At 68.7% G+C, this 27,075-nt stretch overlaps 4 protein-coding genes across 5 annotated transcripts in view; all 4 read left to right on the top strand.

Moving 5' to 3' along the window:
- Positions 1 to 365: 365 nt before the first annotated feature.
- TGM1 (transglutaminase 1) lies at positions 366 to 11,835 on the top strand. The gene is made up of 15 exons (XM_075135318.1): positions 366 to 413; positions 2,548 to 2,773; positions 4,153 to 4,332; positions 4,623 to 4,892; positions 5,468 to 5,586; positions 5,981 to 6,088; positions 7,192 to 7,366; positions 7,883 to 8,021; positions 8,235 to 8,338; positions 8,517 to 8,605; positions 8,677 to 8,830; positions 9,724 to 10,002; positions 10,120 to 10,280; positions 10,879 to 11,015; positions 11,597 to 11,835. Exons 2-15 carry the CDS (start codon positions 2,551 to 2,553, stop codon positions 11,832 to 11,834), a joined length of 2,376 nt encoding a protein of 791 aa, XP_074991419.1. The 5' UTR covers positions 366 to 413; positions 2,548 to 2,550; the 3' UTR covers position 11,835.
- Positions 11,836 to 12,971: 1,136 nt separating this feature from the next.
- TINF2 (TERF1 interacting nuclear factor 2) lies at positions 12,972 to 16,619 on the top strand. The gene is made up of 7 exons (XM_075135247.1): positions 12,972 to 13,085; positions 13,669 to 13,840; positions 14,682 to 14,789; positions 14,866 to 14,967; positions 15,950 to 16,060; positions 16,301 to 16,400; positions 16,546 to 16,619. Exons 1-7 carry the CDS (start codon positions 13,066 to 13,068, stop codon positions 16,602 to 16,604), a joined length of 672 nt encoding a protein of 223 aa, XP_074991348.1. The 5' UTR covers positions 12,972 to 13,065; the 3' UTR covers positions 16,605 to 16,619.
- A 1,227-nt stretch (positions 16,620 to 17,846) lies between these two features.
- Positions 17,847 to 19,498, top strand: NEDD8 (NEDD8 ubiquitin like modifier). 2 transcript variants are annotated; one of them, XM_075135249.1, is made up of 4 exons: positions 17,847 to 17,995; positions 18,198 to 18,245; positions 18,806 to 18,888; positions 19,252 to 19,498. In XM_075135249.1, exons 1-4 carry the CDS (start codon positions 17,978 to 17,980, stop codon positions 19,343 to 19,345), a joined length of 243 nt encoding a protein of 80 aa, XP_074991350.1. In that variant the 5' UTR covers positions 17,847 to 17,977; the 3' UTR covers positions 19,346 to 19,498. The 2 variants fall into 2 exon arrangements, with proteins under 2 accessions (XP_074991350.1, XP_074991349.1); XM_075135248.1 differs by lacking the exon at positions 18,806 to 18,888 and having other exon boundaries at positions 17,868 to 17,995.
- Positions 19,499 to 19,559: 61 nt separating this feature from the next.
- Positions 19,560 to 27,075, top strand: part of IPO4 (importin 4) — a 10,981-nt gene continuing 3,465 nt past the window's right edge. The window contains exons 1-16 of the mRNA XM_075135277.1: positions 19,560 to 19,631; positions 19,743 to 19,868; positions 19,945 to 20,031; positions 20,247 to 20,326; positions 20,422 to 20,463; positions 21,105 to 21,234; positions 21,329 to 21,508; positions 21,920 to 21,985; positions 22,249 to 22,350; positions 22,446 to 22,529; positions 23,195 to 23,356; positions 23,899 to 23,952; positions 24,520 to 24,629; positions 24,972 to 25,080; positions 25,868 to 26,003; positions 26,937 to 27,050. Coding sequence (XP_074991378.1) covers positions 19,560 to 19,631; positions 19,743 to 19,868; positions 19,945 to 20,031; positions 20,247 to 20,326; positions 20,422 to 20,463; positions 21,105 to 21,234; positions 21,329 to 21,508; positions 21,920 to 21,985; positions 22,249 to 22,350; positions 22,446 to 22,529; positions 23,195 to 23,356; positions 23,899 to 23,952; positions 24,520 to 24,629; positions 24,972 to 25,080; positions 25,868 to 26,003; positions 26,937 to 27,050 — 1,654 coding nt within the window. The remainder of the gene's footprint in view (positions 19,632 to 19,742; positions 19,869 to 19,944; positions 20,032 to 20,246; positions 20,327 to 20,421; positions 20,464 to 21,104; positions 21,235 to 21,328; positions 21,509 to 21,919; positions 21,986 to 22,248; positions 22,351 to 22,445; positions 22,530 to 23,194; positions 23,357 to 23,898; positions 23,953 to 24,519; positions 24,630 to 24,971; positions 25,081 to 25,867; positions 26,004 to 26,936; positions 27,051 to 27,075) is intronic.

Raw genomic sequence — 27,075 nt, 5'->3', positions numbered from 1 at the left:
TTGCTCACCCCATGGGACCCCCTGCCACATAGTGAGCCATTGCTCACCCCATGGGACCCCCCTGCCACATAGTGAGCCATTGCTAACGCCATGGGACCCCCTGCCACATAGTGAGCCATTGCCTCACCCCATGGGACCCCCCTGCCACATAGTGAGCCATTGCTCACCCCATGGGACCCCCTGCCACATAGTGCGCCATTGCCCCACCCCATGGGCCCCCCCCCGCCACATAGTGATCCCGGGAGGGGCAGAGGGAGTGCTTGCCTGGACACCCTTCCCCTCCAAGGTGTGGGGCAATAAGGGGGCGTGGTCTGCCTGTGCCCCGCCCCTTCCTCTCAAGGTCACGCCCCTTTCCCCTGATCTACCAGCGCCAGTGAGTGCGGGGCATTGGGAGTGCTGGGAACCACTGGGAGGTACTGGGGACACTGGGGTGACTGGGAGAGGGGATCGGAGGCACTGGGATGGCTGGAAGGGGAAACTGGGAGGAGTGGGAGGCCAGGGAGGGGGGAACTGGATTTACTGGGAGCACTGGGAGGGAGTTACTGGGCAAACTGGGAGCATTGGGAGGGGTTAGTAGGGTTACTGGGAAGACTGGGAGGACCCACACGGGTTACTGGGAGGACTGGGGACTTGCTGGGACCAGTGGGAGGGAATAACTGGAGCTACTGGGACCACTGGGAGGGGGTTACCGGGCAAGCTGGGAGCACTGGGAGAGGTCAATAGAGTTACTGAAAGGTCTGGGAGGACTGGGGGGTACTGGGACCCCAGGGAGGGGGTTACTGGGGGGACTGGGAGGGGGGTACTGGGCAAACTGGGAGCACTGGGAGGGGTCAGTAGACTTACTGAGGACACAGAGGGGGTTACTGGGATTACGGGGAAGGGGTTACTGGGAAGACTCTGAGGGGCTTATTGAGGACGCTGGGAGCACTGGGAGGGGGTTACTGGGAGCGCTGAGGTGACTGGGTGGGGGCAAACAGTGGCACTGGGCCGACTGGGAGCACTGGGAGGGGGTTACTGGAAGCACTAGGGGGGTAACTGGAAGCACTGGGGTTACTGGGAGCACTGGGAGGGGGTTACTGGAAGCACTAGGGGGGTAACTGGAAGCACTGGGGTTACTGGGAGCACTGGGAGGGGGTTACTGGAAGCACTAGGGGGGTAACTGGAAGCGCTGGGGTTACTGGGAGCACTGGGAGGGTGTAACTGGGGTTACTGGAAGCGCTGGGAGGGGCCAACTGGGAGCACTGTGGTTTCCGAGAGCACTGGGAGGGGGTCACTGGGCTTACTGGGAGCACTTGGGGGGGAGTTACTGGGAGCAGTGGGAGCACTGAAGGGGGGAACTGGGCAGACTGGGGGAACTGGTCGGGCTGGGAGCACTCCCGGACGCTGGGTCCCCGCCGCGGCGGGGGAGGAGGCGGGGGGGGAGCTGCTCGGGCAGGCCCGGACGCCCGGGTCCCTCCGGCGCCAGGCTCGGGCGGGGCACTGGGAAGGACTGGGAGGGAACTGGGCCGTACTGGGAGCCTGGGAGGGCTTACTGGGCTGTACCGGGGGGGGACCAGGAGGTTACTGGGTTGTACTGGGAGCCTGGGAGAGGTTATGGGGCTCAACTGGGAGGAACTGGGCTGTACTGGGCATACTGGGAAGGGCTTGATGGCTTCGGTCGGTCATTCTAGAAGCTCTTACTGGTGTGTGGTGGTCCGCTTTACTGGTTTCTGATGGCTTATACTGGTCCACATCAGTTTGTATGGCCTTATACTGCTCCATCCCCGTCCTACTGGTCATACTGGGAAGGGTCTGGAGGCTTTAGTGGCCCATTCTGGAAGGTCTTACTGGCCTGTGGTGGTCCGTACTGGTTTCTGCTGTCTTACTCTGCTCTGTGCAGGCCTGTACTGGTCCATACTGGTCTCTAGTGAACTATACTGGGCCATACTGGTCTTACTGGTTGCACCAGAAAAGGTCTGGAGGCTTTAACGGGCCATTCTGGAAGGTCTTAGGGGTTCGTGGTGGTTCCTACTGGTTTCTGCAGTCTTCTACTGGTTCATGCTGGTCTTTATGGGTCCATCCTGGTCTTTAATGACCTGTACCGGTCTGTACTGGTCTTACTGGGAAGGGTCTGGAGGCATTAACGGGCCATTCTGAAAGGTCTTACCAATTTGTGGTGGTTCCTACTGGTTTCTGCAGTCTTCTACTGGCCCATGCTGGTCTTTATGGGTCCATCCTGGTCTTTAATGACCTGTACCGGTCCGTACTGGTCATACTGGGAAGAGTCTGGAGGCATTAACGGGCCATTCTGAAAGCTCTTACCAATTTGTGGTGGTTCCTACTGGTTTCTGCAGTCTTCTACTAGTCCATGCTGGTCTTTATGGGTCCATCCTGGTCTTTAATGACCTGTACCGGTCCGTACTGGTCTTACTGGTCATACTGGGAAGGGTCTGGAGGCATTAACAGGCCATTCCAGAAGATCTTACTGGTCTGTGGTGACCCGTACCGCTTCCTACTGTCTGCCGGTGGTCTGTACTGGTCCAAACTGGTCTCCCCGCTGCCCCGCAGGCGATGCCGGACGCTGACCCCCGCCTGGACCCGGGCCGCTGGGCGGCCGCCAGCTTCCGCCCGCGGGGGGCACCCCCTGCCCCCGCCCCCCGCCCCCGCCGGGGCTTCTGGCGGCGCCTGGGCGGCTGCTGCGGCTGCTGCGGCTGCTGCCGCCGGGGCACCGAGGACTGGGAGCCCCCCCCCGGCGAGATCCCGGGGCGCCGCCCCCCCCAGCCCCTGCGGCCCGGTCAGTGCCAGGGCAGGGGGGGGCAACGGTGGCGGTTTCGGGGCTCCCTGGGGGGAGAAAGGGCGGTTTGGGGGCTCCCTGGGGGGAGAAAGGGCGGTTTGGGGGCTCCCCGGGAGGAAAAAGGGCGGTTTCGGGACACCCCGGGAGGAGAAAGGGTGGTTTTGGGGCTCCCCGGGGGAAGAAAGGGCGGTTTCAGGGTTCCCCAGGAGGAAAAAGGGTGGTTTCGGGGCTCCCTGGGAGGAAAAAGGGCGGTTTTGGGGCTCCCCGGGAGGAAAAAGGGCGGTTTTGGGGCACCGTGGGAGGAAAAAGGGCGGTTTTGGGGCACCCCGGGAGGAAAAAGGGCGGTTTTGGGGCTCCCCGGGAGGAGAAAGGGCGGTTTTGGGGCTCCCCGGGAGGAGAAAGGGCGGTTTTGGGGCTCCCCAGGAGGAAAAAGGGCGGTTTCGGGACTCCCCGGGAGGAGAAAGGGTGGTTTTGGGGCACCCCGGGAAGAAAAAGGGCGGTTTCGGGGCTCCCCGGGAGGAGAAAGGGTGGTTTTGGGGCACCCCGGGAAGAAAAAGGGCGGTTTCGGGGCTCCCCAGGAGGAAAAAGGGCGGTTTCGGGGATCCCCGGGAGGAAAAAGGGCGGTTTCGGGGCACCCCAGGAGGAAAAAGGGCGGTTTTGGGGCACCCTGGGAGGAAAAAGGGCGGTTTCGGGGTTCCCCGGGAGGAGAAAGGGCGGTTTCGGGGCACCCCAGGAGGAAAAAGGGCGGTTTTGGGGCACCCTGGGAGGAAAAAGGGCGGTTTCGGGGCTCCCCGGGAGGAGAAAGGGCGGTTTCGGGGCACCCCGGGAGGAGAAAGGGCGGTTTCGGGGCACCCCGGGAGGAAAAAGGGCGGTTTTGGGGCTCCCTGGGAGGAAAAACAGGGGGGTTGGGGTTCCCGGGGGGGGGAGGGTGGTTTCAGGGCTCCCTGGGGGGGTTTCGGGGCTCCCCCCCAGCAGATCAGGAGTGGGGAGGGGGTGTCCTCCCCTCTGCCCCCTCCCCTCTCTCCGCCCGTCCCCATTTTGGGGCCAAAAGCGCCAGTTTGGGGCCGTTTCCAGGCTCCCGTGGGGCAGGAAAGGCAGTTTCAAGGCCCCCCCCCCCCGAGCTGCTTCTCAGGGTTTCGTGCCCCCCCCCCAAGGGAGGTGTCAGGGTTTTGGGGTCCCCTCTCCTACCGCCCCCCCCGCCCCATCCCCCCGCTCCCAATTTGGGTCCAAAACTGCCCAGTTTGGGCCATTCCCAAGGCTGGGGGGGGGGGGTAAATGACGGTTTCCAGGCCCCCCCCCCCGAGGGGTTTTTGGGGCCGTTAGGGGGGTTCCGGGGGTGGGATCGGCGCCGGGTTTTCACTGCCTCCCCCCCCCCCCAGGCCTGTTGGCGCCCCGGGGGCTGGTGGTGGGCTCCTCGGCCAATCGGATCGCTCACCACACCTCCGAATTCGCCTGCCCGCGGCTGGTGGTGCGGCGGGGGCAGCCCTTCGACCTGCGCGTCCTCCTGCCCCGCCCCTTCGACCCCGCCGACGACGCCCTCTGCGTGGAGCTCACCCTCGGTGGGGGCCGGCGGGGATTCGGGCGGGGGGCGGGGGGGGCGATTGTGGCGCAATAGGGGCTGGTGACATCACCCAGGGCTGGTGACATCAGCCAGGGCACGGTGATGTCACCCAGGAGGGGTAACGACGTCGCCCAGGCTGCCACGCCCGCGCCCAGGGTGCCCTCGGCCTCGCCCCTCCACCCCTGCCGGGGGGGGGGGGGGGGGGGCACGATGGTATCGCCCAGGGCGTGACGACCTCACCTGCCCAGGTGGTGACCTCATGCCGGGGGCGATGATGTCACCCCGCAGGCCCCAACCCGCAGGTGGCAAAGGGTACCCACGTCCTCATCCCATTGGGCCAAACCTCGGCCACCGGTTGGACGGCAGAGGAAGAGGAGATAGAAGAAGGGGCGGAGCGTCCCGGTGGCCCCGCCCTCAACCTCTGCCTCACGGCCCCGCCCGACGCTCCCATTGGCCGCTACCGCCTCAGCATCAAGACCCGCACGGGGGCGGGGGAGTACGCGGCCCCCTTCGACGACACCAACGACTTCATCCTCCTCTTCAACCCCTGGTGCCCCGGTGAGCCCCCCCCCGGGTTCTGGCGGTTTTGGGGCTCCCCGGGGTGAGATTCGGCGGTTTTGGGGCTCCCCGGGGTGAGATTTGGTGGTTTTGGGGCTCCCCAGCGCAAGATTTGGCGGTTTCGGGGCTCCCCCGGGTGAGATTTGGCGGTTTTGGGGCTCCCCCGGGTGAGATTTGGCGGTTTTGGGGCTCCCCGGGGTGAGATTTGGTGGTTTTGGGGCTCCCCAGCGCAAGATTTGGCGGTTTTGGGGCTCCCCGGGGTGAGATTTGGCGGTTTTGGGGCTCCCCGGGGTGAGATTTGGCGGTTTTGGGGCTCCCCAGCGCAAGATTCGGCGGTTTTGGGGCTCCCCCTGGTGAGATTTGGCAGTTTCGGGGCTCCCCCTGGTGAGATTTGGCGGTTTCGGGGCTCCCCAGCGCAAGATTTGGCGGTTTCGGGGCTCCCCACTCTCAGTTTGGCAGTTGAGGGGGCTCTAGGGGGTGGGATTTGAGACCCCTCCCCCCACCTTAGCGGTTTCGGGGACCCCCATGATGATTTTGGGGACCCCCCCGTGATTTCGGGGCGCCCCCCCCGGCAGATGACCACGTCTACATGGAGAAAACGAGCGACCTTAACGAGTACGTCCTTAACGAGACGGGGCGCATCTTCTACGGCACCGAGGACCAGATCGCCGAGCGCTCCTGGAACTACGGGCAGGTACCCCAAAAACGGGGGGGGGCACCCCAAAAAACAGGGACCCCAAGAAACTCCCAAAGTGGGGAGACCCCAAAAATCTGGGTGGGAAACGGGGCGCTGGGGACCCCTCAAAAATGCGTTGGGCACCCCAAAAGGTGGGGGACCCCCCAAAAGGTGGGGGACACCCCAAAGGGAGGACCCTAAAAATTGGGCGATACCCAAAAAGCCATAGGGGGTCCCCAAAATCATCACGGGGGTCCCCGAAACCACCGAGGGGCGTCTCAAAACCATCACGGGTCCCCGTAACGTCTTGGGGGGGGGACCCCGAAACCGCTTTTTGCGTTTGGGAGGGGGCGGGATTTTGGGGGCCGATTTGGGAGGATTTGGGGACAGCCCTGATTTGGGGGTCCCCCAGTTCGATGCGGGGGTGCTGGAGGCGTGTTTGTACATCCTGGACCGCCGGGGGATGCCCCACAGCGCCCGGGGGGACCCCGTCATGGTGTCCCGCGTCGTCTCCGCCATGGTGGGTTTGGGGGTGAAGCGGGGGGGGTTGAGGTGCCTGGTGGGATTTGGGGGGGTTCTGATGAGTTTTTTGGGGGTTCTGTTGGGTTTTTGGGGGTTCTGATGGTTTTTTTGGGGTTCTGTTGGGTTTTGGGGGGTTCTGATGAGTTTTTTGGGGGTTCTGTTGGGTTTTGGGGGGTTCTGATGAGTTTTTTGGGGGTTCTGTTGGGTTTTGGGGGGTTCTGATGAGGTTTTTTGAGGTTCTGTTGGGTTTAAGGGGGTTCTGATGAGGTTTTTGGGGGTTCTGTTGGGTTTTTGGGGGTTCTGATGAGGTTTTTGGGGGTTCTGATGAGTTTTTTGGGGGTTCTGTTGGGTTTTTGGGGGTTCTGATGAGGTTTTTTGGGGTTCTGTTGGGTTTTGGGGGGGGTTCTGATGAGGTTTTTGGGGTTCTGTTGGGTTTTTGGGGGTTCTGATGAGGTTTTTGGGGGTTCTGATGGTTTTTTTGGGGGTTCTGATGAGGTTTTTGGGGGTTCTGATGAGTTTTTTGGGGGTTCTGTTGGGTTTTGGGGGGTTCTGATGAGTTTTTTGGGGGTTCTGTTGGGTTTTGGGGGGTTCTGATGAGGTTTTTTGAGGTTCTGTTGGGTTTAAGGGGGTTCTGATGAGGTTTTTGGGGGTTCTGTTGGGTTTTTGGGGGTTCTGATGAGGTTTTTGGGGGTTCTGATGGTTTTTTTGGGGGTTCTGATGAGGTTTTTGGGGGTTCTGATGAGTTTTTTGGGGGTTCTGTTGGGTTTTGGGGGGTTCTGATGAGTTTTTTGGGGATTCTGTTGGGTTTTGGGGAGGTTCTGATGACTTGGGGGAGGGCTGTTGGGTTTTGGGGCCTTTCCACGTGGTTTTGGGGGGTCTTTGGCCTTTGGGCTCTGAGGACATTTTGGGGGGGGCTCCCATAGGATTTTGGGGGGGGGGGGGCGCTCCCACGACCTCGGGGCTTTGGGGTGGGTTCTGTGGGTTTTGGGGGTTCCCTTCAGATTCTTGGGGGGGTTCCGGTGGCGTTTTGGGGGGTTCCGGTGGCGTTTTGGGGCGTCTTGGGGGGGGTCCTTGGTGCTTGGACGTTTCGGGGTGCCCCAGGTGAACTCGCTGGACGACAACGGGGTGCTGGTGGGCAACTGGACGGGGGACTACGCCCAGGGCACCAACCCCTCGGCCTGGGCCGGCTCCGTCGACATCCTCCGCTCCTACCACGGCGCCGGCGCCCCCGTGCGCTACGGCCAGTGCTGGGTCTTCGCCGGCGTCATGACCACCGGTGCGTGGCCCCCAACTGGTCGATACTGGTCCGGACTGGTCCCAGCTCGGAGTAGGCTCGGGAAGGGGGTGGGAGGGTCTGGATGGCACCCGGGAAGAGGCTGGAGGGGTTACAAGGGAGAGGGGTTGGGTTTAAGGTGTCAGGTTTCGTACTGGTTTTCTACCGGTTTGCACTGGTTGATACTGGTCTGAGCTAGGTTTGTACTGGGAGGGGGTCTGGGGTGGCTGGGGAGCCCCTGGGAGTGACGCGAAGGCGGACCGGAGCCTCTGGTATGGGGATAAGTGAAGCCTGAAATGTATTCTTGGTACTGGTTTGCGCTGGTTTATACTGGTTCGACCCAGTTACAGACTGGTTTGTACTGGGAGGGGGTCCAGGGTGCCCTGGGAGTCACTGGAAGGCAAATGGGAGCCTCTCGCGGGGAGCCAAGTCAACCCCGAGAGATACGCTTGGATAACGGCTTGTACTGGTCTGTCCTGGTCTGTACTGGTTCTTACTGGTTTGTACTGGTGCCCCCAGTGCTGCGGTGCCTGGGCCTCCCCACCCGCACCGTCACCAACTACAACTCGGCCCACGACACCGACGTCTCCCTCACCACCGACATCTACTTCGACGAGAACATGCGGCCCCTGGAGCGCCTCAACACTGACTCCGTCTGGTACTGGTTTATACTGGTTTATACTGGTTTGGGACAGGATCCACTGGGAAAGGGGTGCCGGCAGGTGGTCCGGGGGCTGTGGGGGCGAGAACAGCTGATGTCAGGGCTGGGAGGCTCATCCTCGGCCATTCTGGTGCGTACTGGTTTATACTGGCGTGTAGCGGTTTATGTTGGGCTGTACTGGTCCATACTGGTTTATACTGGGCTGCGCAGGAACTTCCACGTGTGGAACGACTGCTGGATGAAGCGCCCTGACCTCCCCGACGGCTACGACGGGTGGCAGGTCGTTGACGCCACCCCCCAGGAGACCAGCAGCGGTACTGGTTTATACTGGTCTATAGGGGGAGGCGCTGGGAGGAGGCCTGGGGGTGGGCGGCTTGTGGCCAATGGGAGAGGGAAGAGCCACCACAGGGGCTCGGTGGCTCGTAGTAGCCCATACTGGTCCTTACTGGTTTATACTGGTCCTTACTGGTTTATACTGGTAACGCCCCCCAGGGCTGTTCTGCTGCGGGCCGTGCTCGGTGACGGCGGTGAAGAACGGCGAGGTCTTCCTCAAGTACGACACCCCCTTCGTCTTCTCTGAGGTAGGGGGCGGGGCTCATGGGGCGTGGCGCTGGCGGGCGTGGCCTATGCTAACGAGGGGGCGTGTCCGCAGGTGAACAGCGACAAGGTCTATTGGCAGCGGCAGCCCAACGGCGCCTTCGCCGTGGTGCACGTGGAGGAAGGCGCCATCGGGCGCCGCATCAGCACCCTGGGGGCGGGGTCCGGCGCCCGGTTGGACATCACCCACCAGTACAAGCACCCCGAGGGTGAGGCCCCGCCCCCCCGCGACCCTTGACCCCACCTAGGCCCCAAGTGCTCATCCGTGACCCCTTGACCCACCCCCCTGGCCTGTTGGCCCCGCCCCATGACCTGTGGCCCCGACGCCGGGACCACGCCCCAGCCCCCCCGACCTCGCCGTTCTTCACCCCCTGACCCCACGGCCTGGTGACCTCCGCCTGGTGGCCCAAGACCCCCGACCTTTGACCCTGACCCAACGACCCCTGACCTTTGACCCCCAAACCTGCCCCCCCTTGACCCCAAGACCCCGTTGACCCGAGACCCAACCCATGACCCCTGTCCCCGCCCCCTGACCCTTGACCCAGTGACCCCCAGCTTCACCCCTTGACCCCCCCATGCCCCTGACCCCCGACCTTTGACCCCGACCCCCCCCTTGACCTCAAGACCCCGTTGACCCAAGACCCAAGAAGCCAACCTGTGCCCCCGTGTCCCTGACCCCCGACCCCCGACCTTTGACCCAACGCCCCCGGCTTCACCCCCTGCCCCCCGGCGCCCCCTGACCCCCGCCCTTTGACCCCCAACCCAACAACCCCCCCCAACCCCCACCTTGACCCCAAGACCCCGTTGACCCAAGACCCAAGACCCAACCCGTGCCCCCGCCCCCTGACCCCGCCCCCCGCCCCCTGACCCAACGCCCCCGGCTTCACCCCCCGCCCCCGGCGCCCCCTGCCCTTTGACCCCCGACCCAACAACCCCTCCCCTTTGCCCCCCAACCCCCCCTTGACCCCAAGACCCCGTTGACCCAAGACCCAAGACCCAACCCATGCCCCCGTGTCCCTGACCCCCGCCCCCCGCCCCCTGACCCCCGACCTTTGACCCAACGCCCCCGGCTTCACCCCCCGCCCCCGCCCTTTCCCCCCAGGCTCGGAGGAGGAGCGCCGCGCCGTCTCCACCGCCACCTCCCACGGCTCCCGCCCCCGCAGCCAGGGGACCCCCTCGACGGGGGAGGTGACGGTGACGGTGGGGGCGGGGCCGGCGGTGGCGGGGGCGGAGCTGGAGCTGCGGGCGGTGGCCCGGAACGAGGGCCTGGAGCCGCGGACGCTGCGCCTGCGCCTGGCGCTCTGCGCCCTGCGCTACACCGGGGTCGCGGCCGCCCCCTTCCGCCAGGAGCAGCACCGGCGCGCGGTGCCGCCGGGGCAGGGTGAGGCGCGGCCACCGCGGGGCCACCGCGGGGCCACCACGGGGCCACCACGGGGCCGCCACGCGGGGCGGGGTCCCCCGGGCCCCTCGGGTCCCTGACGTCCCCCACGGCCCCCAGAGGAGACGGTGAGGATGACGGTGGCCTACGCCGAGTACGGGCCCCACCTGGGGGACCAGGACACCCTGAAGCTGACGGTGGCCGGAGCCGTGGAGGAGACGGGGCAAGTGGTGGCCAAGGAGCTGCGGGTCCGGCTGCACACCCCCGAGCTCACCCTGACGGTAGGGTCCCCCCCCCAGCCCCGGGGTCCCCCCCTGGACCCCAAGGTCCCCCCCAAACCCTGGGGTCCCCCCCAGAACCCTGGGGTCCCCCCCCCGTCCTCCTCAGGACCTCCAGGAGCTTGGGTCCTCCATGGTGGGGCCGGGGTTCCTGGGTGGTGGGCGCTCTCCATGGTGGTGGGATGGAGAGGAGGTGGGTGCCCCCCAACACCGGGTGCCCCCCGACACCAGGGTCCCCCCCTGGACCCCGGGGTCCCCCCCAGAACCCTGGGGTCCCCCCCGTCCTCCTCAGGCCCTCCAGGAGCTTGGGTCCTCCATGGTGGGGCCGGGGTTCCTGGGTGGTGGGCGCTCTCCATGGTGGTGGGATGGAGAGGAGGTGGGTGCCCCCCAACACCGGGTGCCCCTCGACACCAGGGTCCCCCCCTGGACCCCGGGGTCCCCCCCAGAACCCCAAGGTCCCCCCGTCCTCCTCAGGACCTCCAGGAGCTTGGGTCCTCCATGGTGGGGCTGGGGTTCCTGGGTGGCGGGCGCTCCCCGTGGTGGGGGGGCGGGGGAGGGGCGGGTGCCCCCCACCCACGGGCGGGGTCCCCTCTCTCGGCAGCTGCTGGCGCCGGCGGTGGTGGGGGAGGAGGCGCCGGTGCAGGTCGTCTTCCAGAACCCCCTGCCCCAGCCCCTCAGCGGGGCCACCCTGCGCATGGAGGGGGCCGGGCTCTCCTGCCCCAAGCCCTTCCCCATGGGGTGAGCGGGGGCCGGGGGTTTGGGGGGACCCGGGGGGTTGGGGGGTCCCGGGGGGACCCGGGGGGCTGGGGGGTTTGGGGGGGACCCGGGGGTTTGGGGGGTCCCGGGGGGACCCGGGGGGCTGGGGGGTTTGGGGGGGACCCGGGGGTTTGGGGGGTCCCGGGGGGACCCGGGGGGCTGGGGGGTTTGGGGGGGACCCGGGGGGTTGGGGGGTCCCGGGGGGTTGGGGGGTCCCGGGGGGCTGGGGGGCACCCAGGGAGTCTGGGAGGGGGGCACCCAGGCATTTTGGGGGGACCCAGGTATTTGGGGGGGACCCAGGGGGCTGGGGGGACCCCAGAGATTTAGGGGGGACCCAGGCGGCCGAGGAGGGGGGTCCCCAGGGGTTTGGGGGGTCCCCAGGGGTCTGGGGGGGACCCAGGGGTCTGGGGGGTCCCCAAGAGCCCGCGGGGGGGGGGGGGGGTCCAGGGGTGCCGGTGGGACCCCAAATCCTGGGGTGGGGTGGGGGGGTCGAGAGGGGCCCCGGGTGGGGGGTGGGTGGGGGTTGGGTGGGGGCTCCCCCGTGACCCCGCGCGCCCCCGCAGGTCGGTGGGGGCGGGGCAGACGGTGCGGCTGCGCCAGGCCGTGGTCCCCCTGCGCCCGGGGCGCCGGCGCCTGGTGGCGGCTCTGGAGAGCCCCCAGCTCGGGCCCCTCCACGGCGCCCTCCAGTTCGACGCGGCCCCCGCCCCCGCTGGGAGCACTGGGAGCTCTGGGAGCCCTCCCCGGCGCCCGCCCCGCGTCCGGCGTCGCCGGCCGGCTCCCGCCGGGAGCACCGGGGGGTGACGGGGGGCACTGGGAGGGCGGGGAGGGGGGACTGGGGGCACTGGGAGGGTGACAGGGGGCACTGGGAGGGCGGGGAGGGGGGACTGGGGGCACTGGGAGGGCGACGGGGGGCACTGGGAGGGCGACGGGGGGCACTGGGAGGGCGGGGAGGGGGGACTGGGGGCACTGGGAGGGTGACTGGAGCACTGGGAGGGTGACTGGGAGCACTGGGACAGCGACTGGGAGGGTGCGGAGGGGGTACTGGGAGCACTGGGAGGGTGACTGGGAGCACTGGGACAGCGACTGGGAGGGTGCGGAGGGGGTACTGGGAGCACTGGGAGGGTGACTGGGAGCACTGGGACGGCGACTGGGAGGGTGGGGAGGGGGTACTGGGAGCACCGGGACGGCAACTGGGAGCACTGGGAGGGTGGGGAGGGGGTACTGGGAGCACTGGGAACGCGACTGGGAGCACTGGGAGGGCAATTGGGGGCACTGGGAGGGCATGGAGGGGGTACTGGGAGCACTGGGCGGGTGACTGGGGGCACTGGGCCCACTTTCGGGCTCTACTGGGAGCACTGGGAGGGGTTACTGGGGGTAGCAGGAGGGTGACTGGGAGCACTGGGAGGAGGTTTGGGGGGCACTGGGAACACGGGAACAAGTTTTGGGGTATACTGGGCGCACTGGGAGGGGTTACTGGGAGGAACGGAACCAGGTTTGGGGTGTACTGGGAGCACATGCGGGCCCTACTGGGAGCACTGGGAGGAGCCGGGTGGGGTCATTGGGAGAGCCCCGCCCCTCCCAGTGCCCCCAGTTTGGCCCCACCCGCTCCCAGTTTCCCCTGTTTTGCCCCAAACTGCCCCTGTGACGTCATCGAGCCGCTCCCCCCCCACATGACGTCACCCCCACCCGTCCCCGACCCCGTCACGTCATCAATAAACCCCTGTGATGAAACAACGGCTCCGTGACGTCGCTGGGGGGGGTGGTGCCGCGCGGGGAGGAGGCAGGGCGGGGGAAGTGACGTCACAAAAGGGCGGGGAGAGCGCGTGGCGATTGGTCGCGGCGCCGGCCAATGGGGAGTGCGGGGGGGGGCGGGACCAAGGCTTTAACGCGCGGCTCGCCGGCGCGCTGACGTCACTTCCGGCGCGGCGGGCACGCGGAGCCGCCGCCGCGTTCCCGGTGCCGGCGGTGCCGCCGCGTGTCCCCCCACAACCCCCGCCCGGAAGTGACGAAACCGCCCCTCGCCCCGCGCACCATGGGCGGAAGTGACGTCAGGTGAGCGGAGCGTGCGGGGGGGGAGGGTGGGGAGCGGGCGGGGGCGGGGCGGGGCTTCGGGCTGCGGCGCTTCCGGGGCGGGGGCGAGGCCGGGGCGGGGCTTGGGGTGGGCGGGACGATGCGTCAGGGGGTGTGGCTGGAGAGGGGTGAGGCGCTGGGGGCGGAGCTAGGGGGCTGTGGGTGTGGCTTGGGGCGGGGCTACGGAGCTGTGGGAGTGGCTACGGGCTTGGGGCGGGGCTACAGAGCTGTGGGTGTGGCTTTGGGGTGGAGCTATGGAGCTGTGGGTGTGGGTACGGGCTTGGGGCGGGGCTACGGAGCTGTGGGTGTGGCTTGGGGCGTGGTTATAGAGCTGTGGGTGTGGCTATGGGCTTGGGGCGGGGCTACAGAGCTGTGGGTGTGGCTACGGGCTTGGGGCGGGGCTACAGGGGTGTGAGTGCGGGCTTGGGGTGGGGCTATAGAGCTGTGGGTGTGGCTACATGCGTGGGGGCGTGGCTACGGAGCTGTGGGTGTGGCTACGGGCCTGGGGGCTGGGTTTATCCGGCGGGGGCGGGGCCTCCCACTGACCCCGCCCCCCCGCCGTCAGCCCCAGCGTGGCCCTGCGGGTGGCGCTGGCAGGGGCGTGGCACGTGGTGCGTGGGCGGAGCCTGGGCCAGTTCCCGCGGGTGCTGGGGCTGCTGGAGGCCGTGGGGCGGGCGGCGCCCGGCGCCCTCCGCTTCCGACACAGCGCCCGCCTGCGCCTCGGCCTGCAGGCCGCCGTGAGTACCCCTCCCAGCATGCCCCGGGGCGCCCGGCGCCGCCGCCGCCCCGCCCTGCCGCCCCGCGGGCTCCCAAGATGGCCGCCCTGCGAGCTCCCTGCCCACCTCTCTCTGGGCCTTCCAAGATGGCTGCCAGGCTGCCTCCGCCCGCCAAGATGGCGGCCACCTTCCCATCATGCCCCGGGGCTGGCGGCCGTCTTGCCAGGGCTGGCGGCCATCTTCCCATCATGCCCCGGGGCTGGCAGCCATCTTCCCATCATGCCCCGGGGCTGGCGGCCATCTTGCCAGGGCTGGCGGCCACCTTCCCATCATGCCCCGGGGCTGGCAGCCATCTTCCTATCATGCCCCAGGGCTGGCGGCCATCTTCCCATCATGCCCCGGGGCTGGCGGCCATCTTGCCAGGGCTGGCGGCCACCTTCCCATCATGCTCCAGGGCTGGCGGCCATCTTGCCAGGGCTGGCGGCCATCTTCCCATCATGCCCCAGGGCTGGCGGCCATCTTGCCAGGGCCGGCAGCCATCTTCCCATCATGCCCCGGGGCTGGCGGCCGTCTTGCCAGGGCTGGCGGCCACCTTCCCATCATGCCCCGGGGCTGGCAGCCATCTTCCCATCATGCCCCGGGGCTGGCGGCCATCTTGCCAGGGCCGGCAGCCATCTTCCCATCATGCCCCGGGGCTGGCGGCCATCTTCCCATCATGCCCCAGGGCTGGCGGCCATCTTGCCAGGGTTCCCCCCGCTGGCAGCCATCCTCCCACGGCTGGCGGCCATCTTGCCATGCTCCCCCCTCCCCTCCCCCGCCCCCTGCCCCGCCCCCGGCGGCCATCTTCCCCCGCGCCCGGCAGGTGGTGGTGCGGATGCTGCAGGAGGCCCAGCCGGCCGGGAAGGTCTTCGACGCCATCGACTCCTTCTTCCCCGAGGGGGAGGCGCCGGCTGCCGGCCACGCCCAGGCCGTGAGTGACGGGAGGGGGGGTGGGCGGGGCGCGGGGGGACCCGGGCGTGACCTGGCCCCGCCCCGCCTGCCCCCAGACCCCCCAGGAGCTGGCGATGGTGGGGGAGGCGCAGGAGAGCTTCCGCGAGCTGGTGCTGGCGCTGCTGGCGGACCGCGGGCGGCGGGCGGCCTACCTGCAGGTGCCTCCCAGTACAGACCAGTGCCCTCCCAGTAGCCCCCCAGTGCCCTCCCGGTGCTTCCCAGTGCCTCCCGGTTCCCTCCCAGCGCCTCCCACTGCTTCCCAGTGCCTCCCAGTTCCCTCCCAGTGCCTCCCAGTACGTCCCAGTTCCCTCCCAGTGCCTCCCAGTACGTCCCAGTTACCTCCCAGCACCTCCCAATGCCTCCCAGTACATACCAGTGCCCTCCCAGTAGCCCCCCAGTGCCCTCCCGTTGCTTCCCAGTGCCTCCCGGTTCCCTCCCAGCGCCTCCCACTGCTTCCCAGTGCCTCCCAGTTCCCTCCCAGTGCCTCCCAGTACGTCCCAGTTCCCTCCCAGTGTCTCCCAGTGCCTCCCAGTACATCCCAGTTACCTCCCAGCACCTCCCAGTGCCTCCCAGTACATCTCGGTTCCCTCCCGGTGCCTCCCAGTGCTTCCCAGTGCTTCCTGGTTCCCTCCCAGTGCTTCCCAGTGCCTTCCAGTTCCCTCCCAGCGCCTTCCAGTGTCTCCCACCACATTCCAGTTCCCTCCCAGTTCCCTCCCAGCGCCTCCCAGTACATCCCAGTTCCCCCCAGTGCCTCCCAGTGCCTTCCGCTGTCTCCCAGTTCCTCCCAGTGCCCTCCCAGTGCTTCCCAGTGCCTCCCAGTTCCCCGCAGCACCCCTCAGTCTGCCCAGAGTGCCCTGCCATTGCTTCCCAGTCCCTCCCAGTCCCCCCCCCGTCCCTTCCAATGGGTCCCGGGTTCCCCGGGAGTCTGTGAGGGGGCTTCCCAGTGCCTCCCAGTTTACCCCAGTACCCCCAAATGCCTCCCAGTGCCCTCCCAGTTTGTCCCAGCGCCCCCCACATCCCTCCCAGTGCCCTCCCGTTGCCTCCCAGTGCCCCCCGCCCTTCCCCAGTCCCTCCCGACGGGTCCCGGGTGCCCCGGGGAGGGGCTCCCAGTGCCCTCCCAGTGCCTCCCAGTATCCCCAGGGCCCGGCGGAGCAGGAGTACGGGGAGCCGTTCCTGCAGGCGCTCGAGGGCCTCTTCTATGAGTACCTGCGGCGGCTGGAGAGCGCCCTGCCCCGCCCCGACGTGCAGCAGGTGGGCGGGGCCTCCGGGGGGGCGGGGCCTCGCGGGGTGGGGCCTGTGGAGGGGGTGGGGCTTTGGGGCTGGGTGGGGCTTGGGAAGGGGGGGCTTAAATGGAGGAGGTGTGTTGCATCGAAAGGATGGGGCGGGGCTTAGGGGGAAGGGTGGGGCTTAGGGGAAGGGCGAGGCCAAGGGGTGGGGCTTAAGGGGGTGAGGCCCAGGCTTGGTCCCACCCCCTGACCCCGCCCTTTCCAGCTCCACGAGGTGGTGTGGAGCCACGCCCCTCCCGGACTCCTCCCCCGCGACCTGCCAATCCTGAGCCGCTACCTGGCTGACATGGGCCACGCCCAGTGCGGTAGGTGGGGCTTAGTGTAAGGGGCGGGGCTTAACACAAGGGTGGGTCTTAGTACCGTGGGGGTGGGCCTATGGGCAAGGGGCGGGGCTTTTTGTGGAGGGTGTGGTCTTCTGAAGCCCCGCCCAACTCCAAGCCCCGCCCCCAGGCCCCGTGCCCCGCCCCCTGACCGCTGCCGCCCCGACGCCTGAGCCGCCCACCCGGTGAGTAGCCCCGCCCCCTTCCCCCAACCCCGCCCCTTCCCCCCAATTAACCCCCCGCCCCCTTCTGGCTCCGCCCCCTCCAGCCTAAGGCCCCGCCCAGGCCTCCGCAGGCTCCGCCCTCTCAAGCGCCCGCCCTTGGGTGAGTATTGAGGGGAGGGGACTCCGGCCCCGCCCCCCCAGGGCGTCCGGGCCCCGCCCTGACCCGCCCATCCCCCGCAGACTTTGCCGATGACGTCATCAGTGACTCGGAGGACGACAGCGCCAGTCACCCGCGCCGGAGGGTGGGGGCCGGGGGCAGTCGTTAGCGGGGGTCATTAGGGGGCGGGGTCATTAGAGGTTGGGGTCATTAGGGGGCGGGGGGTAATTAGGGTTGGGGTAATTAGGGGTTGGGGGGTAATTACGGTTGGGGGTAATTATGGGTCGGGATAATTAGGGGTTGGGGGCAATGAGGGGCCTGGGGAATAATTAGGGTTCGGAGAAATAATTACGGGTCGGGGGGGCTTAATTAGAGGTCGGGGGGGGTAATTATGGCCGGGGGGTAATTAGCAGCCGTGGGCGGGGCACTCCGGGGGGGAGGAGCCGTTAACGCCCCGTTTTATGCCCCAGGCCCGGGCCCTGCCCCTCTCCCGCCGCGCCCCGCCCTGCCCGGGTGAGTGCCCCGCCCTTAATTACCCCCTAATTACCCCTGACGTTAATTGCCCCCCCCCTTTGCCGTCCCTGAGCCACTGCCAAATAAGGAGCCACGGAGGTTCCCCCGCTGCCAGATTGTGAGCCGCGGCCCCGCCCCCCCCGCCATCCCATTGGTTTGTCCCAGCCGCTCTCGCACCCCATTGGCCCCCCAGAATGGGAATGGTTCCACCCACCCCCCTCCCATTGCCCTCAATGGGGCCGTACCATGTCGGGGGGGCGGGGGAGGAGCTAAAGGGGCCAATCGGCTTTTAGGAGGGAAGGAGGCGGCCAATGGGAGCGCGGCAGTGCTGCAGAGGGGCGGTCCGCGGGGCATGATGGGATTGAGTCCCTAAACCGCTAAATTTTGGGGGTAAACCCCCATTTTTCTGTCCGTCCGTCCGTCCCCCCCCCCCCCCGCGGTGGTGCGCTCCGGCGGTGGGGCGGGCCCTGCGCCCTGATTGGCCGCGGCGGGTCGGAGCGGCGGCCGCGCCCGTCCAATAGCGTGCGGCGGCGGGGAACTACAACTCCCAGCACCCCCCGCGCGGGGGCGGGCGCCGCCATTTTGTGTTACCGGCGGCGGCGGCAGCGCTGGGCGGCGGCGTCCCCGGTGGTGGGGAGGGGGTGGAAGTGACGTAGTGGGCGGGGCTCGGAGAGGAGGGGGGGCTACTTCCGCTTCCGGGCGAGGGGAGAGGAGCCGGCGCGGCCACGATGCTGATCAAAGTGAAGGTGGGGCGGGGGGGGGGCGGCGCGGGGGGTTGTGGGATTGGGGGGGGGGCTGCCCGGGGGGGGGGGAGCTGGGGGGGGGGGGTGGGGGGGGGGGGCCTGCCCCGGGGGATTGTGGGGGCCCACGGGGCGCTGTGGGAGTGGGAGGCCGCGGGGCATTGTGGGACGGGGGGGCTCTGACTGGCTCTTCCCCCCCCCCCCCCAGACTCTGACGGGGAAAGAGATCGAGATCGACATCGAGCCCACGGACAAGGTGGGAGCCCCGCCCCCTTCCCAGCAGCCCTTGGGCTCTGCCCCGCGGTGTCCCATGATCCTCCAGGGCGGGGGCGGGGGGGGGGGGGGGTCTCCTGGGGACCCCTGTGGCGGGGCGCTGGGGCGGGCCTCCCGCATCCCATGGTGCCCTGGGGCGGGCTTGCGGCATCCCATAATCCCCCGGGGCGGGCGTCCTGCATCCCATAATCCCCTGGGGCGGGCTTGCGGCATCCCATAATCCCCCGGGGTGGTCCTCCTGCATCCCATAATCCCCCGGGGCGGGTCTCCTGCATCCCATAATCCCCTGGGGCGGGCCTCCTGCATCCCATAATCCCCCGGGGCGGTCCTCCTGCATCCCATAATCCCCCGGGGCGGGCCTCCGGCATCCCATAATCCCCCGGGGCGGGCCTCCAGCATCCCATGGTGCCCTGGAGGGGTCCTCCTGCATCCCATAATCCCCCGGGGCGGGCCTCCTGCATCCCATAATCCCCCGGGGCGGGCCTCCGGCATCCCATGGTGCCCTGGAGGGGTCCTCCTGTATCCCATAATGCCCCGGGGCAGGTGGAGCGGATCAAGGAGCGGGTGGAGGAGAAGGAGGGGATCCCCCCCCAGCAGCAGCGCCTCATCTACAGCGGCAAGCAGATGTGAGGGGCGGGGCTAGCCGCGGGGGCGGGGCTTGTGGCAGGGGCGGGGCTCAAAGCGGGGGCGGGGTTAAAGGAGGGAGGGGTGGGGCCTTGCTGGGGGGGCTCTTGGGGAGGAGGGGTGGGGCTTAGGAAGGGGGTGGGGCCTCTACGGGGAGGAGCTTGCGACAGGTGTGGTCTGCAAGGGGGCGTGGCTGAAGGTGGGGTGTGGTCTCATTCAGGAGAACAGCAGGGGAGGTCTGGGGGGAGGGGGCGTGGCTGAAAAAGGGGTGGAGAGTGAAGAGGGAGGCGTGGCTGGGGAAAGGGCGTGGTCAAACAGAATGGGCGGGGCAAAGGGTGACCTTTGGCCCCACCCCGGCCCCCCAGGAACGACGAGAAGACGGCGGCCGACTACAAGATCCAGGGCGGCTCCGTCCTCCATCTTGTCCTGGCCCTGCGGGGGGGCGGGGCGCCGCGGTGAGGGGGCGGGGCTCCCGCCGGGCGCCGCCCCTCTCCCTCAGCCCCGCCCGGGAGGGGGCGGGGGGGACCCTCCCCCGCCCTCCTGGACGCGCCCCCCTCTGAGCGTTGCTCCCTTGTACGCTCCCCTATTTAATAAAGTTTCTCCGTGACGTCACGCCGGCGGCCGGTGATGTCATTGGCTGGGGGTGGGAGGCAGGGGAGCACAGCGCGAGCCAATGGCGTTGCCCTTTGAAGATAGCGGGTGGGGCCCGCCGCGGGGGGGGGGGTGCGTCGCCCTTTTAAGTGCGGCGCCGCGGGGGTGCGTCGCCCCTTTAAGTGCGGCGCCGGACCCCGCCGCGTGGCGTCGCCCTTTTAAACAGCGCGGACCAACGAGTCCGCGAGTCCTCCGAGCCGCCTAGAAGGGCCTTGGCCCCGCCCCTTCCGGCCGTTCTCTCCCCTCCCTCTCTCTTTCCAAAATGGCGGCGCCCGAGCTGGAGCGGCTCCTCGCCGAGCTGCTGGAGCCCGACAGCGGCGTTATCCGCCGGGTAACGGGCACCCGGCCCGGGGGGCGGCCACGGGAACGGGCCCCCCGCCCCCGCTGACCGCTCACCCCCCCCCCAGGCCACCGCCCGCCTCCGCGAGGCCTTCGCGGACCCGCAGACCCCCGCCCGCCTCGGCCTCCTCCTCCGCGCCGCCCCCTGCCCGCAGGTGCGGACCCGCCTCGCCGGTCTCGGACCCCCCCGGGGTTTTGGGGCCCCCCCCCCGGGGTTTTGGGGCCCCCCCCCCGGGGTTTTGGGGGCCCCCCCCCCGGGGTTTTGGCCCCCCCCCCCCGGGGTTTTGGGGCCCCCCCCCCCCCGGGGTTTTGGGGCCCCCCCCGGGGTTTCGGGGCCCCCCCACCCGCCTGTGTCTGTGCCCCCCCCCAGGTGCGGCAGTTGGCCGCCGTTCTGCTGCGGCGGAGGCTGCTGGGGCGATGGCGGAGCCTGGACCCCGCCCTGCGCCAGAGGTGGGTGCTGGGGGGGGGGGGCGAGGGGCGGGGCCGGGTGGTGAAAGGGGCGGGGCTAATCCCTGCCACGCCCCCTACCCCCCCCCCCCCCGCAGGCTCCCGGTGCTGTTGTCCGAGGCCTTGGAGCAGGAGACGGAGTGAGTGTGTCCCCCCCTTAGAGCGGCGGTTTTGGGGTGTCCCTCCCCCCCCAGAGTCCGTTTCGGGGTCCCCTTTACCCCATAGCAGCGGTTTTGGGGTATCCCCCACTTATAGCGGCGGTTTTGGGGTCCCATTCTCCCCATAGCAACCATTTTGGGGTGTCCCCCCCCTTGTAGCAGTGGTTTCAGGTTCCCCTCTCCCCATAGCGGCAGTTTCGGGGTGTCCCCCTCCCTTCTAGCGGCGGTTCCAGGGTCCCTCTCTCCCCGTAGCGCCTGTTTTGGGGTGTCCCTCACTATAGCAATCTTTTCGGGGTCCCCTTCTCCCCATAGCACCCACTTTGGGGTGTGCCCCCCCTTCTAGTGGCAGTTTCGGGGTCCCCTCTCCCCATAGCGACAGTTTCAGGGTGTCCCCCCCCTTCTAGCGGCCGTTTCGGGGTCCCCCTCTCCCCATAGCGACAGTTTCAGGGTGTCCCCCCCCTTCTAGCGGCGGTTTTGGGGTCCCCCTCTCCCCATAGCGACAGTTTCAGGGTGTCCCCCCCCTTCTAGCGGCCGTTTCGGGGTCCCCCTCTCCCCATAGCGGCGGTTTCAGGGTCCCCCCCCCCACGGTGGTTTCGGTGCCCCCCCAGCTCTTGCCCCCCCAGGCACGCGGTGACGGTGGCCCTGGCCCAGCTGGGGGCCCTGGTGCTGCGCCGGGGGGGGGTCGGCGCCTGGGGCCCCCTCGGGACCTGGCTGCAGGCGGCGGCCCGGGACCCCCAGCCCCCCCGCCGGGAGGTGAGGCTGCCCGCCAGGGCCCCCCGTCCCCCTTGGGTGGCCCGGGGGTGGTTTCGAGGCTCCCCCCACCCCATTTTGCCCCCCCCCCCCCCAGGCAGCCATGTTGGTGCTGAGCGCGGCGCTGGAGACGGCCCCCCAAGCCCTGGCCCCCCACGGCCCCGCCCTGGCCGCCCTGTGTCGGGGGGCCCTCGCTCCCGGGGTGCCCCCCGGCCCCGTGGCCTACAGCCTGCGGGCCCTGGGGGGGCTGGCGGCCACGCTGGGGGACACCCACACGGTGAGTGGGGGCGGTTTCGGGGCCTCCCCCCCCCCCAAACGGCGCTGTCGAGCGTCCCCCGCCAATAAACGGAGGTTTCGGGGTTACCCCAAAGGGCTCGTTTTCGGCCCCAAAAGGGAAGCCCAGGACGGGGTTTTGTTCACCCCAAAACGGCGGCTTTGGGGCTGCCCGAAACAGGGCTTTCGCACCCCAAAACGGCGGTTTCGCGGCTCCCCGCCGCGGGTCCTGCACCCCAAAAAAAGCCTCCTGGAAACGGGCATTTTTTTAAGGCCAAACCCGGCCTTTTTTAGACCCGGGAAGATCCCTGTTGGGCCCGGGGGGTTTTGGGGTGCCCCGTGGCGGTTTCGGGGCCCCTCCAGTGGTTTCGGGGACCCCCCAACCCCCCTTTTTCCCCCCTTTTTCCCCCCCCAGGAGCTGCTGCGGTCGCTGCTGCCAGAGATCCTGACGGCCCTCAAGAGCCTCCTCGACGCCGACGAGGTTTTGGGGAGCTCTGGAGCTGTTTTGGGGGGGGAGGGCGGGTCTGGGGCACCCCTGAAGGATTTTGGGGTCTTTTTGGTGGTTTCAAGGCTCCCCAGAAGTTCCCTGAGCTGTTTTGGGGGGTGCTTGGGGACAACTTGGGGCGTTTCGGGGCGCCCTGGGGGTTTTTGGGGTGCCCCGGCGCCGTTTTGGGGTCGCCCCAGGCTGTTTCAAGGGGGGGTTTTGAGGCCCCCCCCCCCCCAAAATTCGGGGTTCCCCCCCAGGAGCGGGGGGCCGAGGCCCTGGAGGTGTTGGACGAGTTCCTGGAGGCCGACCCCGCCGCCGTGACCCCTCACCTCCGACCTCTGCTTGACCTCTGCCTTCAGGTAACCCGGGGGTCCTGGGGGGGCCGGGGGGGCCGGGGGGGGGCCGGGGGGGTCCTGGGGGGGCCGGGGGCACCCAGACACCCAGGCGTCCGCAGGTGGCGGGGGATGAGTCGCGGGGGGACGCCGTGCGGGTGAGGGCGCTGGCCACCATCACCTTCCTCGCCCAGAAGCGCCCCAAGGTGAGCTGGGAGGGCGCTGGGATGTACTGGGAGGGCACTGGAAGGCAGTGGGAGGGCACTGGGATGCACTGGGAGGCGGTGGGAGGTCACTGGGAGGTGGTGGGAGGGCACTGGGAGGCACTGGAAGGCGGTGGGAGGGCACTGGGAGACACTGGAAGGCGGTGGGAGGGCACTGGAAGGCGGTGGGAGGGCACTGGGAGGCACTGGGATGTACTGGGACGTGGTGGGAGGGCACTGGGATGTACTGGGAGGCGGTGGGAGGGCACTGGGAGGCGGTGGGAGGGTGCTGGGAGGCGGTGGGAGGGCACTGGGACATACTGGGAGGCACTGGGAAGGAACTGGGAGGGCACTGGGATGTACTGGGGGGTACTGGGGAAGGCCTGGGATACACTGGGGAGCACTTGCGGGCATCGGGACAGACTGGCAGAGCGTTAAAGGCATACTGGGTCATACTGGGGATCGCTGGGATGTACTGGGAGGGCACTGGGTTGTGCTGGGGGGTGCTGGGAGGCGCCTGGGCCATACTGGGGGGCACTGGGCCATACTGGGGGGTGCTGGGAGGGCACTGGGGGGTGCTGGGTGGTGACTGGGCTGTACTGGGAGGCACTGGGAAGGGCCCCGGGCCGTACTGGGAGGCACTGGGCCATACTGGGGTGCCGGCGCAGGCGCTGCTGCGGGGGGGGCTGCTGGCCCCCGTCCTGGGGGGCTCCTGGCCCCCCTCTGCGCCGACCCCCCCCCGGGGCGCCCCGACCCCGAGGAGGAGGAGGAGGAGGGGGGGGGCGAAGGCCGGGGGGGGCCCTGCCCCCGACACGCGGCTGCCCAGGTCAGCGGGAGGGGGGGGGGGGGGGGGTTTGGGGGGGCCCCGGGTTGGGGGGGCCCCGGGTTGGGGGGGCCCTTGCACGGGGATGTGCCCCGTTTTGGGGGGATTTGCCCCTTTTCTGGGGAATTTTCCCGATTTTGGGGCATTTTCCCCCATTTTGGGGGGGTGGGGGGGCTTTTTGGGGGGGACTCCTGCGTTTTGGGGGTGTCCTTGCCCCCCCCTCCCCCCGCTTTCGGGGCGCGTTCGCTCTTTTTTGGGTGCGTTTTCCCTCATTTTGGGGCTCCCCTGTTTTGGGGGGGTTTCCCCAGTTTTGGAGATTCCCCTTCGTTTTGGGGGGGCTCTTTGCCCCAGTTTGGGGGGGTCTCTATCCCTGGGGGGGGGCACCCCCATTTTGGGGTTATTCCCACAGTTTTGGGGGGGGTCCCTGTTTTTTGGGGGGGGTCCCTGTTTTTTGGGGGGGGTCTCTGTTTTTTGGGGGGGTCCCTGTTTTTTGGGGGGGGGGATCCCTGTTTTTGGGGGTCCCCCTGACCCCCCTCCCATTTCCCGCAGGCCCTGGACGCGTTGGCCATGGGGCTGCCCCCCGAAAAGCTCCTCCAGCAGCTGGTGGGGTTTGGGGGGGTCCCGGGGGGGGGGGTTTGGGGGTCCCCAAGGGATTTTGGGGTCCTGGGGGGGGGTTGGGGGTCCCGAGGGAGATTTTTGGGGTCCCCAAGGGACTTTGGGGTCCCTGTGTGGTTTTGCGGGGCTCCATGGGGGGGTTGGGAGTCCCTATGGGGTATTTGGGGGGGTCCCTGGGGTGGTTTGGGGGGTCCCCGGGGGGGTCCCTGGGGGGCTTTGGGGGGTCCCTGGGATATTTGGGAGGGGGTCCCAGGGGGTTTTGGGGTCCCTTTGGGGTTTATGGGGTTATTTGGGGGGTCCCCAGGGGGGTCCCTGGGGTATTTGGGGGGGGTCCCTTTGGGGTTTTGGGGTCCCTTTGGGGTTTTGGGGTCCCTGGGGTGGTTTTGGGGGTCCCTGGGGGGTTTTGGGGTCCCCGGGGGGGTCCCTGGGGGGGTTTTGGGGTCCCTGGGGGGTTTGGGGTCCCTGGGGGGGGTCACTGCGGGCTCAGGGTGTCGTTTCGGGGTGCCACCGGTTTTGGGGGTGCCCCTGACCCCCCTCTTCTCCCCCCTCCCCCAGCTGCCGCTGCTGGAGCCGGTTTTGGGGAGCCCCCGGGCGGGCGCCCGCAAGGGGGGGCTGCTGGCGCTGGGGGCGCTGGCGGGGGGGTGCGGGGAGCCCCTGCGGCGGCGGTGAGACCCCCCCGCCTTCGGGGGGTCCGGGGGGGTTTTGGGGGGTCCTGGAGGGTTTTGGGGGGTCCGGGGAGGGGGTTGGGGGGTCCTGGGGGAGTTTGGATGGGTTTTGGGGGGTCCTGGAGGGTTTTGGGGGGTCCGGGGGGGGGTTGGGGGGGTTTTGGGGGGTCCGGGGGGGTTTGGAGGGGTTTTGGGGGGTCCGGGGAGATTTGAGGGGTCCGGGGGGGGTTGGGGGGGCTCGGGGGGCTCCGTCTGTATTTTGGGGGGATTTGGGGGTTTTTGGGGTGCTCTGGGGGATCCTTTGGGGGGTTTGGGGGTCCCAGCCGCCCCCCCCCCCCCCAGGTTCCTGGCCCCGGCGCTGGGGGTGCTGCGGGGGGGGCTGGGGGACCCCCACCCGGCCGTGCGGGGGGCGGCCGCCTGCGCCCTGCGGAGCCTGGCCCAGTGCCTGCAGGTACCGGCACTGGGAGCTACTGGGGGCACTGGGAGGGCCCTGGGCCGTGCTGGGAGGGTGCTGGGCCGCACTGGGGGGCACTGGGAGGGCCCCGGGCCGTACTGGGAGGGTGCTGGGCTGTACTGGGGGGCACTGGGAGGGCCCCAGACCATACTGGGAGGCCTCTGGGCCATACTGGGGTGTGGTGGGGCGTACTGGGAGCGTGCCAGGTGATACTGCAGTGCTTTGGGTTATACTGGGGGGCACGTGTGGTCTATTGGGAGGGCTGTGGGTTATACTGGGAGGCATTGGGAGGGCGCTGGAGCGTAGTGGGAGGTTTTAAACTATGTTGGTGCTTACTGGAAAGACTCTGGAGTCATACTGGGAGGCCCTAAATCGTACTGAGGGATACTGGAAGGGCTCTGTGCTATACTGGGAGGTCTAAAATTATACTGGGATCTTACTGGGAGGGCTTTGGACCATACTGGGAGGGTCTAAATCATACTGGGAGATGCTGGGAGGGCTCTATGCTATACTGGCAGGCCAAAGATTATACTGGGGTTTTACTGGGACAACTTTGGACCATACTGGGAGGACTCTGAACCATACTGGGAGGTTTTAAACTATGCTGGTGCTTACTGGGAGGATTCTGGGGCCATAGTGGGAGGCCCTAAACTATACTGGCCCTTACTGGGAGGACCTTGCCCCATACTGGGAGGTGCTTGGAGCACTCCGGGGGTGTGGGGGGAGACCCTGTGGTCCCCCCACCCACCCTTACTGGTCCGTACTGGTCCTTACTGGTGCGCAGCCGGAGGTGCGGGCGGTGGCGGAGGAGGCGTTGCCGGGGGCGCTGGCGGCTCTGAGGGGGGACCCCGATACTGGGGGGGGGGGGGCCCCCCCCGCCAAGGCCTGGTACATCCTGGAGAGCCTCCTCGAGTGCCTCGGTAGGGGCCGGGGTTTGGGGGGCCCCGAGGGGTCTGGGGGGGCCCCGAGGGGGTCTGGGGGGGATCCTGACGGGTGTTGGGGGGACCCCGAGGGGTTTGGGGGGGCCCCGAGGGGTTTGGGGGGGCCCCGAGGGGTCTGGGGGGGATCCTGACGGGTGTTGGGGGGACCCCGAGGGGTTTGGGGGGCCCCGAGGGGTCTGGGGGGCCCCAAGGGGGGTCTGGGGGGATCCTGACAGGTGTTGGGGGGACCCCGAGGGGTCTGGGGGGGCCCCAAGGGGGTCTGGGGGGGCCCCGAGGGGTTTGGGGGGGCCCCGAGGGGGTCTGGGGGGGATCCCGAGGGGTTTTGGGGGGGCCCCGAGGGGTTTTGGGGGGCCCCAAGGGGGTCTGGGGGGGACCCCGAGGGGTTTTGGGGGGCCCCAAGGGGGTCTGGGGGGATCCCGAGGGGTTGGGGGGGCCCCAAGGGGGTCTGGGGGGATCCCGAGGGGTTTTGGGGGGGCCCGAGGGGTTTTGGGGGGCCCCAAGGGGGTCTGGGGGGGACCCCGAGGGGTTTGGGGGGACCCCGAGGGGTTTTGGGGGGATCTTGAGGGGTTTTGGGGGGCCCCGAGGGGTTTTGGGGGGGATCTTGAGGGGTTTTGGGGGACCCTGAAGGGTTTTGGGGGGACTTCGGGGTCTGGGGGGAGCCCAAGGGTTTTTGGGGGGACCCCGAGGGGTTTTGGGGGGGCCCCGAGGGGTTTTGGGGGGACCCTGAGGGGTTTTGGGGGGACCCTGAGGGATCTGGGGGGGGACCCTGAGGGATCTGGGGGGGGACCCTCAGCATTTGGGGGGGACCTCAAGGGGTTTTGGGGGGACCCAGGGGTCTGGGGGGGCCCCTGGCCTTTGGGGGGCCCCTGGGGTCTGGGGGGGCCCCTGCATTTGGGGGTGCCCTGTGCGCAGGGGAGGGGCTGGGCCCCCAGCTGCCCGCGGTGCTGGAGGCCGTTCTGGGGGCGCTGGAGCCCGCGGGGCCCCCCCGGAGCCTGGAGCTGGGGCTCAGCGCCCTGCACGCCCTCGGTGAGACCCCGAACCCCCAAACCCC

This window comes from Calonectris borealis, chromosome 38, assembly GCF_964195595.1.
Source record: "Calonectris borealis chromosome 38, bCalBor7.hap1.2, whole genome shotgun sequence".
Taxonomy (NCBI): Eukaryota; Metazoa; Chordata; class Aves; order Procellariiformes; family Procellariidae; genus Calonectris; species Calonectris borealis.
The sequence above is the reverse complement of the archived record's forward strand: the minus strand, read 5'-3'. Positions and strand labels throughout refer to the sequence as shown.